The 12,022-nt window shown below is 50.2% G+C and overlaps 1 protein-coding gene across 1 annotated transcript in view; it reads left to right on the top strand.

The window, feature by feature from the left end:
* The window catches only part of SLC6A17 (solute carrier family 6 (neutral amino acid transporter), member 17), a 46,719-nt gene that overhangs the window by 7,859 nt on the left and 26,838 nt on the right, over positions 1–12,022 (top strand). The window contains exon 2 of the mRNA XM_008566705.1: positions 9,557–9,929. Within this exon, the coding sequence (XP_008564927.1) occupies positions 9,644–9,929 (286 nt within the window). The 5' untranslated portion in view covers positions 9,557–9,643. The remainder of the gene's footprint in view (positions 1–9,556; positions 9,930–12,022) is intronic.

A 12,022-nucleotide genomic window follows, 5' to 3' on the forward strand; every position in this document is an offset into this window, starting at 1 on the left:
TGCTCCCGGGCCTCGCGCAGCCAGCGAGCGGGAACCGGTCAGTATGTGGGATCCGAACCCTCGGGCGGGAGCGCTGCCACGCTTCCCAAGCGGCGCACCATCCAGTGCGCCACCGGGCCGGCCCCAAGAATTTTCTTTTTCTAAATTGGGATATTGTCGTGGATCCTCTACCTGTCTGGGACCTGGTGTGCCCTTCAGTACCTGAAGGCCTGCTATTTCTCTCTCTTCAAAACCTAAACCTTATTCAACAGCCCGATCCAGGTCACCATCATCTCCTACTACCCTCCCTATTTCTTCACTTGTCCTACAGGCAGCCAGTGATCCCTTTCAAAATATTTGAGTCACATCACTCCTCTGCTCAAAAACCTCCAACAACTTCCCATTAGCCTTGAAAGAAAGCCCAAGTTGTTTCCATGGTCTATGAGCCCTGCCTGCTGTAGACATTCGTGGTCTTCCCATCCCAGCACCTCCCACTCCTGCCTTGTCCAGGGTGCTCTGGGCATGTGGCCCTTGCTTCTGTTCCTTGTCCTCACCAAGCATTCTGTTCCTGCCTCAGAGCCTTTGCACTTTCTGTTCCCTCTGCTCTGAGTACTTTCCCAGGACACCCACATGGCTCATTCTCTCACTCTATTCAGGTCTTTGTGTCGCCTTGTCAGAGTGTGCTTCCTTAACTCCCTATCTCTTGTAGCATCCTACCCTACTCCATCCCGTCATACTCTACATTATGTATATTATATATTTATATATAAGATAGATATGGTGTATATCTATATGTACACTATAAGCTATATGTTTGTCTGATTTTTATTTGCCCCCTGCACTGGAATATAAACCCCCCAGGCAGGAACATTGTGTTCTGTGTTCGCTGCTGTACTAGAACAGAGCCTGGCACATGTGTTCAGTACATAGTTGTTGAAGGAGGTAAAGGAAAGGAAGGAGGGAGAGAGCGAGGGAAAACTCCAGACAAGAATATTTGTGAATCCCATATATCAGCAGGACCTCTAGTTTACAGAGTCTCTGGGTTGCATTCTCTTTCTAGTTCGGGGGAAGGGGGGAATCAGTTGGAGGATCAACTCCTGCACCCCTCTCCAGCCCACTGTGTCCTCAGGCTCTCATGTGCTTGTTCCACACCAGCTCCGGGCACTGTGGGACAGGGGCGCATGTGCCTGTACTGAGGTGGAGCCCTTGTCCCCCATGTTCTCACACAAAGGGGACACTGGTTTATGGCGTGCCCCTGAGGGCCTGCCTGAGTTGAGCACGACCCTTGTGTTATCTCATTTTATACTCAAGACAACCTGTGAGGTAAGAACCTTCATCCCCATCTTTCAGGTCCAGAAGTCGAAACCAAGAGAGGTTCTGTACTTTCCCAAAGACTCATAGCTCGTAAGTGGCAGGCAGGGCTCAAAGCGAGGTTTTCCTGTCTGTAAAGCTCATGATCTTTCTATGATAGCTTTGAGGTTGAGAGTCAGGTTCCAGAGTCAGACTGTGTCAGTGAAGATCCAGGGTCCCCCACTTTTAAACCGTATGCCCATGGATGAGGTGCCTTATTTCATTGATTTCAAAATGCATATTTTGCACATTGCCATATCTTAAAATCAGGACATGACATGCAGTCAGCAGTCATTTCAAAATGGCTCTTGGGGGCCGACCCGGTGGCTCACTCGGGAGAGTGCGGCTCTGGGAGTGCAGCGGCACTCCCACCGCGGGTTTGGATCCTATATAGGGATGACCGGTGCGCTCACTGGCTGAGCGCGGTGCGGGCGACACCCAGCCAAGGGTTGCGATCCCCTTACCGGTCACAAGAAAGAAAAAATAAATGGCTTTTGGTCTATGGCTTGGGTGACCTAGTTGGACGAAAACCTTCCATTGACCCTTTCTGGTAAGTTCAAGAAAGTGCCGGCATCAGGGGATCTTAAATTCAATGAAAAATAGGTAATGAATCCCTCTGAGCCTCCACTTCCTCATTTGTAAATGGGAATAATCGTGGTACCTATCTGATGTAATTATTGGCGGGATTAAAGGAGGTAATGTCTGCATGTCACTAAGCTCAGGGGTCACCACAGTATGACCTGGATGTTATTGTGATCGTTACTATTACGTCACCCCACATTGCCTTCAGAAGTTCCTCCAATAGATCTCTCAGCACCTGATTCTATTACAAGAGAGAATGCGTCTTGGGGGAGGTGGGAGCACGGTGCTACCCTTACTCACATACCAACTGAAGCATGATTTCCCCTCACATGACATGGTAAAATGGAACCAAAAGGTCTTGTTTGCACGGGCCCGCCCACATCCCAGTGCCAGTTTCTTCTCTGGACCATCTGCTCCTTTTCCTGCTTCCCTTCCTTCTTGACTAAAAACAAAATACCTGCTGCAGAGAATACGCTCTGCAAATACAACAGAGAGAAGAGAAGGGGGCTACAGCACATTCTGTTGACATTGGACTGATTGGTTTGGAACGATCTCACCAGTCCCATACCATGCTCTTGCCAACTCTGTGCCCATCCAAAGTTTATTTCTCAGAGGTGAGGATGGATCGCGTCTGCAAAGTGGGGAAAGTTGAGCACAAATGCTGGCTCCTTCAAAAGAGGCAAAAAGTTATTGAATGATGGCCAGGCCTCTTAGTGTACCTTAGCTTTCAAACTGTCACTTGGGGCATCCTTGGGGCATGATATGCTCTTCGAATCAGAATATTGCATCAGAAAATGGGAAAAATTGGAAGCTGGAAAAATATCAGACTCTAGAAAATTTGGAGAGTTCAAAATACATCAGTTCATTTATGCAGTCATTCAATTCATTTATATCACATTTATTGAGAACTTAGAATAGTAAGACACTGGGATTTGAACTTGCAAAAGCAAAGATGGTGTCAGTTGAGATATGAAATGGAAGGCCAAAACACAAACCTGACAAATCTGTGAAATGGAATCAGAAAAATACCATTCTATTCTCCTTTTCAATAAACTTCTTTCTCTTTTGCCTTTGATCCATGTGGTAACCAGATGCAGTTTGTAGGTAAGCAGGGTTCCCTACAGATGAATAAGGAGCAGAAAGCTGGCTTCTAAGTCTTCAGGTCCTCCCCACATGTGCTGCAAGGCTGCTCTCAATTAGAGTTCCCTGCCGCGCATGCAGACTTCTAGGAGGTTTCAGTGTCTCTCTAGTCAGTTTGGTTAGCTTTTCACCCCTGCCTCTTTGTTTCAGGGGTGAAGGCAGTGGTTAGGATTTCAACATGGGGAGCAGGTTGTTCTCAGAGGGTGAGAGAGCAGGGACCTCACAACATCTGTAAGTACCACATTCCGCCCACAGAAATTTACAAGATAGCCTGTGTGTGCTGGGCACTGGCTGGGCAAGGAGCAATGAAGGTGGACACAAAGCCAAACACACCTTCAAGGAATCAGGTGTGTAAACAGCTAGTTGTGCCAGAAAGCCACATGGTAGTAGTGTAAGCTAGTATGACAAAAGTGTGCTGAGAAGGGCAGAGAAAGGGGATGTTAATACTCACTCGAATCACAAATCATGGAAGGTGTCACAGAGGGGAGGACGTGGAACTGCAAGGCCTTGGGAGGCAGAGGATGGGGAGGGGTTTATGCAGAGAGTGGAGAGTGTGCTGGGGAGGAAGTGGAAGCCGAGGCTGGGGAGGTGGGGGGGGGGCATATGCCTGGGAAAAGGCTGTCTTCAGTAGGCAGTGGGAGTGGGGCGATGTGGTATTTCCAGAAGATGTCTCTGCAGGCGGTGTGTAGGATGGCCTCGGGGAAGAGTGAGTGCGGAGCCTGTTGCAGGTGCCTAGCCAGAGAGAAGGCCTGAGCTGGAGCAGGAGGGGTGGGAAGCACAGATCTGAGCACACTGGCAGGATTCTGTGACTCTTGGGTGGGGGTGAAGGAGAGAGAGGTCAAGAATGGTGCTGAGGTTCCTGCCTCTGTGTCCTGGGTGAGAGAGCTGCCACCAAGTCAAGGCCAGGCCCAGTCAGGAGCAGTTTGCCCCAGGTGACTGTCAAAAGTTTTGATAAAACGATTAAAAATAATTTGGAGGACAATTTGTGTCTCTGATAACAGTCAGTCCTGTTTTGGGCTCAGTGGAAGCCCAGAGCCTCTGAGGTAATTAGGAGATCAGTTTGGTCCACAACTGCTCATCACGTGGAAATCAGGAAGCTGTCAAGTGTTCTTTGAGGGAAGGGCCACGAGACCCAGGGAACACAGTTAGGCACACCCCACAGGGCTGAGCGGAGCAGGGCTCTGTGGGGTCTGTGGCTCTGTGGGGTTGGAGCTCTGTGGCGTTGACGGCCTGCTGTTCAAGAGATGGTGACTTCTCCATTCAGCTCCCCCAGGGAGTCTGACTTGGAAAATAACCCATTCATGTTTGTCCCTTGAGTTACCTGGTACAACCTTCCTGAGTGTGAGTCACCTGGGCCTAGGAGGTGGATGCTGAGAGGGGCTGACTTGGGCATTCCAGGAGGCCCTCTTCCCGTCTTGGGCTGCTCGGGGTGGAGGGCCTCAGAGTTCATCTCTGGTCACAGAGTGGGGGCAGCCATCCCCCACCTCCTTGAGCTAATTGCCGGATGCTGTGCTTGAAAAGTTGTGGAGCCATCAGCCCTCTGACAGGAGATATTTTTACCTGTCTGCCTTCTAGTCACACTATTTTTTTCTCCTTTTAAGAAGATTCGCAGTTGACTCGCTCAGTCCTGCTTCTCTCACATGAGCTATTCTGAGCTGTAAGCCGCCTCTGTTGCTAAGTGACAAGCTGGCACCAGGCTTGCCGGGCGCTCAAGCCCCTGCACTGTGCTCTAGGTAATTGAAGCGTTCCTTTCAGAGAAACCATGCACCTTCATCATCTAACATGTTGCTCATGAAAGCAACTTTACAACCCACCCAGCTACTACAGGGAGATAATTAGAGTATGCTGGGCTGGCTGTCAGTGCACCCCTATGACAGAGAGTGGCAGGACACACAGGCTGCAGGTCCTGCTGTGCCTGCTATTTGGGATGGGTCATGTGCTGCTGACACCCACATACAGGAGGGGCTCTCGCTGGATACCCGCTGGAGCTGATGGGAGCCTTGGGGATCACCCAGACCAACCTGTTTACACACAGGGGAATCAAGGCCCTGGGAAGTTAGGGCAGTGGTGCCAGTTTGCACAGTTGGTTGGGGATTGGTCAGGACCAGCGTCCTCCTTATGCCCGGACCACGGCTGGCTCCACAGATGCAAAGGCAGGTGCAGAGAGGACTCTCCCCTCTCTGGATCCTCTGATCCTGGTGCTTGTCCAAGGCAGGGCTTTGTGCACTTTGGCCTTTTGCCAGCACGTGGACTCCAGGCATCAGGGAACTGGGGTGGGGGGGTGGGGTAGGGAGGGCTGTTCTGAGTCCCTGCCTCCACCTCCCTTTAGAAACCCTTTCAGCCTGGAGAACGGAGAGAGCACAGGAGTGGGGCGGCCTGGGTGCTGACAGCTGTATGACCTGAGCCCCGTTCTGTGACACCGTGGTCTCAGTGCCGCATCTGTAACCTGGAGAGATGGCAGCTGCCAAATCACCTTCCTGGGCTGCGGGGTGGCTCCAGTGAGAGCAGAGGAAGAGCAATGTTTGTGAGCACTTCCAGGGTGCCGGCCCAGCTCTAATCTAAGACCTGTGCACACTCTCCTCCTCACCACATTGAGAGGTGGGCACTGTTGGCATCCTTCTTTGACAGATGAGGAAACTGAGCTCAGTGAGGTTAAGAAACTTGCCCAAGTCAGGTGGCTGGTAGGCAGGGAAGCTGGGATTTGAACCTGGGCCACCTGACTCCCGAGCAGAGTCATCACCCCGTACTCTACCAGCAGAGGACGTAAAAATGTTTTTAAACGGTTTCAAAAGATTACAAATGTGAGCTATATTTTTACTACTAATAATAAAATTAAGCTTTTGATACAAGGCCCTGTCTTTATTAGTAATAACATTGCTGATCTTTTGACCCAAGGCCTGGAGCTGCATGGTCTCTACCTGGCTCCCTGTGACACAGGCGTGAGTGCTGGGACTCTGTAGTTTGCTGCCCCACAGACTCAGGAGGATGCCAGTTCTCGCTAACAAAGGTGGACATTTCTGAGGTGGCGTGAAATGCTTCTTTCTACCTTCCACCTCTGCTCCCTCTGGGAACTCACTTGGGTCCTTGCTGAAGAGAAACGGGATTTACGGGACCAAATGGAAATATGGGGACTTACACATTTTTAAATATATGAAGGTACATACAATGCAAGGTGTCTGGCAGCAGCTGCTACCATTTGGGTCTGTCCCGGGTGCCAAGCTTGGTGCCAGGCACTTCCTGTGTGGTAACTGCCTGGGTTTTCCAGCAGCCCTCCCTGGGAGATGGGAACAGTCCTGAAGTGATCCCTCCCACCCATGAGGAGATCGATGCACCCAGCTAGTTGTGCCCAGTCCTCCGGTGCTCGCCCCGGCCCTCTCCACCCCTCCTCTCACCATCTCCCCTCTGCCTTTGCTCTGGCTGGCCACTTGGCCACCTGCCCTTCCAGGAATTGCCAGTGCCATGTCCCTCTCAGGAGCTTTGTCTGCTCTTCCTCTGCCAACACTCTTCCATCATGTCACATGGGCTCACTCCGCTCAAATGCCGCCTCCTCAGAGATGCCTTTCCTGACTGCCTCACCCCCACCCGGCATAAAAGAGCAGCTGCCACCTTACTCCACCCCGTCATGTCATGCATTCATTTCTTTAGTATCTGGTGCTTCCACAAAACATGTGAACTCCACAAGAGGAGACACTGGCTTGTTCTGCTCGCATCGAGAACAGAACCTGGAACGCAGGAAATGTATGTCAGGCGAGAGAGGGAATGAATGAGTGAGTTAAAAAGGAACTCTCACATCCAGGCCTGTTTGACTTCAAAGCCCATGCTGACACCGCACACACAATCATCTTCTCCCTGTGTGCCCCCCTCGCCCCCCGCTGAGTCTGGCTCAGTGGGTAGGCCTCTCCAGCTGTGACTTTGGTCAAGGTGTCAGGAGAACCTGCCTGAGTAGCATTGGGCAATTCACTTTCTCACTCTGGGCCTCAGTTTCCTCATATATAAAATGCAAATGTTGAGTTGGGCAATTGCTAGGGTCCCTCCAGCTTTAATTCGTAAGAATCTGATTCTGGTGACCACCTGAGCATATTCACTGGGCACAGAGGTTCTGGTCATGATTGCAGCCCAGCCTGGTGTCTCAGCATGCAGGTTCACACCAGCACTTTGCATTCTGCACATCTAATGGCACAGGGGCTCCCTGAGCCCCATCCTGCAATGCAGGCTGCTCATATGCATCACTGACATCTCAGGAAGAAAGAGGAAGTGAGTACTGAGCTGATGGCCTGTAATTGCCATGACCTTGCTGTAGGTTTCCTTCTCTGGCTTTACCTGAATGTGCTAACTTTGTCCTTGAGTCCTCCTAGTTTAAAATGACACTATTTTCCTCTCAGCCCTTTCTCATATTGGTGACTGGAGCTGCCACTCCCTGGGCTATTTATGAGGAAACGTGCTCCTATTGGTCAGCACCAAGATAAATTCTGCAGACTTGCAGGGATCCCCCTTGGTTTTCTCCAGCTGTGGCTTGATGATCAATAAATCATATCTAATGCATTGCAGATTGTTCTGATCAAATCCTGCTGCAGGCAGAGTAGCTGAGAGAGTCTCTGAGTCAAGGCACTCTAGTGATCACAGTCTCCAGAGGGACCCCGACATTTCTCCCCAGCTGTAGTCTTTAATGAAACTCTTGAGGTGAGCTGTAGGGGAAGATGAGGTGCCTGGACAAGCAGCCCTCACATATGCCTTAGGTTTCCTCCATTTGAGCTCCCTGGGGACAGGGACCTGCTGAGTAGGGGAGGAGGGCTTATCCTGGCAGCCCAGGCAAGGACACGGATCCCCCACTCCTAGGGACATCCTTCACTTATACAGCATGGGCAACACAGCAGCTCCAGGGGGAGGCTGAGGGCAGAAGGGACCACAGACATACAAGTGCCACCCTTGGGGCACCCTCCAGGACACAATGGGGTGTTCAGCTGGCCTATTGTGAAGTGAAGCCCCAACAGAGAGCTTCTTACAGGGAATTCCAAGGTCTTTAAGGCAGGCTGGCTCTGCCCAGTTACTCTAAAACCCAAGACCATGACTGTTCCTGGGGTGGGAGGGAGCAGTCACTAAAGACTCACTGTCCCCCTTGGATGAATTTGTCAAGGAGGTGTCACCCCATGATGTGGTCCAAGGCCTGGCCTGGGGAGAGCTAGCTGACCCCACAGATCAGCACGGACAGTCATCCCCATCTGCTAGGCCTCCCAGTTTCATGACTCGTATAATAGAGCATGGCTGGCCATGTGTCCTTGAAGGTCGGGTCTTTGCTGGAGTCAGCCATGAGGTCTAGGTCAAGCCCAGCAGGAAGGGCAGCCCTGGGCCCTTCTGTTGCATGGTGACCTTGCCTGTGCCATTCAGGTGGTACATGCATAAAAGGAGAGCAAACAGGGAGCCCAGCTTCCAGAGACAGCAGTGTTCCCTTAATAAAATAATTACAGAGCTGGGTAATTTACATCCCTAGAAAGATGCAGGGCAACTGCAGGCCGGGTGTGCATGTGTTTAATTTTAAATCCTCCAACCTCCCCTTAGTGAGGATGTGCCTTAAAATATAACACAAGGTTGGGATTCTTCAAAGGATTCATTTTCTTGGTGCTTTATTTCTTTTAGGGGAAGTATGAAAGACAAATGGGGAATGGTAGGAGCAGGGGAGAGTTTTGCCTCCCCCACCCATGTTGTGCAGACATTATCTGTTGTAAAGCTGTCGCTGAAGGATGGAGAGCCAGCTCTTGGCTGCAGTGGCCCTCAGATAATGTCAATGCTGAGCAATGACCCAGGATTTGCTGGCACTGAGCAAACACTTCTAGGGCTCTGTTCCCAGAGTCCTTAGCTGAGCCTGGTCAGCTGCTCCTGCCAGGGAATGAAGGGGCCATAGGAGCTGGTGTCCAGGATCCCCAAGGTAATTTTTTTTTTTTTTTTTGCAAGTGTTAATGTCCCTTTGGATCATCTAGAGATCTTGTAAAAGTACAGAGAAGGATTTGGTAGGTCTTGCTGGGCCTCAGCTTCTGCATTTCTAACCAACCATGAATTACATTTTGAATACAAAGATCCTGGGATAGGAAAACACTGGCTTCCCTGGCTCCCACCAAGTGTTTTTGGCTAAATAGGCACAAGAATGCTTGGTCTTAGCTACAACCTTGGCTACCCTGGAAGGGGAAGGTTGTGGGAACCTCTGAAGGGTCTTGAACGGTGTAGGCTTTGCAGTATGAAAGAGAGCAACGCTGTCACAGGTAACCCTTCATTTGGGTTTGGTGTATGCTTTGCCCTTTTTGCTCCATTAGGTTTACCTTTCTGGTGATGCTGTAGACCTTGAGCTCCTCAGCGGGCACCCCCTGATGGGGAGGGAAGGCAAGCTCAAGAGCTGAGCCCCTGAGCAGCCCCAAGGTGCGTGGCAGGGAGTTGATTTGGGTTGTGTCCACTCTGGGCTCCCCACCTCCCTGGTGTAGCCAGCTAATCCTCTCCTGCTCACCTGGTTTCATAGGTCCCTGGATGAGAAGGAGCTGACAGCGGCTGAGTCCCACCTTCTCTGTGTGCTGGGGAGCAGGGCTGCACAGCCCAGGTGGCACCAATGCCGAAGAACAGCAAGGTAACCCAGCGCGAACACAGCAGTGAGCATGTCACTGAGTCGGTGGCCGACCTGCTGGCCCTTGAGGAGCCTGTGGACTATAAGCAGAGTGTACTGAACATAGCTGGTGAGGCAGGCAGTAAGCAGAAGGCAGTGGAGGAGGAGCTGGATGCAGAGGACCGGCCAGCCTGGAACAGCAAGCTGCAGTACATCCTGGCCCAGATTGGCTTCTCTGTGGGCCTCGGCAACATCTGGAGGTTCCCCTACTTGTGCCAGAAAAACGGAGGAGGTAAGAGGCAGTCCTCCTTGCCCTGGTGCTGCCCTGCAAATGGGGTGGGCTGATGCACGAAAAGGAACACTCCTTTGCTGAGGCAGAGCTGGAGCCCCATGTAGGCTGGAGCTCAGGCTTCCAGACTCCCCAGGAAGAGCTGTAATGAGGGCTACTAGCTATCGAGAGGCGTAGGGCATGATGGTAAGAACCCAGATTGTCTGGGTTCAGATTCCGGCCTGGCCAATCAGCTCGGGAACCTAGTACAAGTTGCTTCAGCTCCCTGTGCTTCTCTGTAAAATGAGGATAGCCGTAGTTCCTGCCTCCCAGGATAGCTGGAAGGATTAAATGAGCTTTATGAATAGAACGCTGATGCACTACCTGACACATAGTAAAGGACAACTGTTGGCATTATTATTAAATGATTACTAGGTGCTAGGCACTATTCTAAGCACTTAATGGATATTAGGCTTAAATACCTGAAACTGCTGATATTTGAGCATCTTGGAACAACCAAAGCACCAACAAGCTTATGTAAGGAAGGAGTTATTATCATCGTCCTTTTAGAGACTGCAAAACTGAGGCACAGATTGGTTAGGTAACTTGTTCGAGGTCATTTGTGACCGAGGTTACAGTTAATGATAAAGCCAGGATTCAAACCTGGATAGCCTGACCCCAGAGCCTGAGCACTTAAACACACCTACTGTCTCCTCGGTAGCGGGGGCGGGGGGGGTCCTCACGCTGCCCCTGTGTTTGCATCCCTCTGGAGGATCTCGCCCCTTGAATCAAACCTCTATCACCACTTTCAGCCCCCAGACATTGTCTCCCTAGCACCTCTGAGGTAGGCTGGAATTTTCCAAAGGTAGCTTGCTCTGAAACCAGAGTACAACTAACTGAAAATAAACAAGGAAAACACCAACAGGCTGGAAACAAAGACATTTCCAAGCCCAGACCTCTGGTCCTGAGAAAACCAGCAGAGAGCTTTCTGTTCCTGAGACCCTGTGCCCTGGGATTGCCACATTTGAGCCTGTTGGGTGGCACAGCTTTGCAGGCATTTTAACCCAGCCTCTTCCCTCCCTCTGTGGGAGTCTTGCCATGTAGCTTCTCTAAAAGACACAGCCTCATTCAGGACCATTCCCCTTCTCTCCAGGACACACACTCACCTTTGTGCAAAGGGCAGATTCTCCTCCTTTCCAGTTTCTATTGAAGGGCAGGGAGTGAGAGTGCCCACTCAGACCAATGGGATTGAGTTAGGCTGGAGGCTTTCATCTTTCCACCATTGTACAGTATATTCGTCACATGGTCACCTTGCTTTGAAAGATTTTTTTTCAAGAAGTAACTGCCAATCAGAGCTTTTGGTCCACACAGCATGATCACTGAGTTGAGATAAGACCAGGCCAAAGCAAGATATAAATATATCCCTATGTCCTGTGAGATGTTGAGAAGAGACCCAAGACACCCAAAACAACTTCAGAGGACACACGGCATCTGGGGACTTAGCTGGAACCTCTAACATTGCCCTTCCCTATACTTTACAAGTTTTATAATAAGTCATCTTAAATATTGTTTAGGAGGAAGCAAATGATCACAGGAAGGAGATAGTTTTGTGGTCTGAGGGTTGATGCTGCGTGGTTTTGAGCCAGGTGTGATCCAGTCAAACTTTGCTCAATTCTGGATGGAGACTCTGGAACTCTGCTTAGTTCCACCAAATGCTGACAGTTTCTTTATTCTGCATAATCTTAGTTTACTTTTTTTCCTGTTTATTCTTATGAGACAGAGGCAAATATTTGTCGAGTGCTTACTATGGGTAAGTAACTCATTTAATCTTCACAACAGCGATAGGTATAGGGTTGAAGCATACGAAATGGCCATTTTTGTAAGTCAAAAATAATCAAATATCAGCAATTTCATATGGTTCTACTTAATATCTTCATACTTGTTACATAGATGAAAAATTAGCAGACAGAGAGATGAAGTTATTTGCCCAAAATCACACAGCTACTAAGCGGCAGAGCCTTGATCTTAGGGTCAAAGATCCGGAATCAGGGTCTTAGCTCCTCCTCAATCTATTTCTCAACAAACTGAGGCCAAGGCGGTCTTTTAAACTCCAGGAA

The sequence above is a fragment of the Galeopterus variegatus genome, unplaced genomic scaffold (genome assembly GCF_000696425.1).
Source record: "Galeopterus variegatus unplaced genomic scaffold, G_variegatus-3.0.2 Scaffold16, whole genome shotgun sequence".
NCBI lineage: Eukaryota > Metazoa > Chordata > Mammalia > Dermoptera > Cynocephalidae > Galeopterus > Galeopterus variegatus.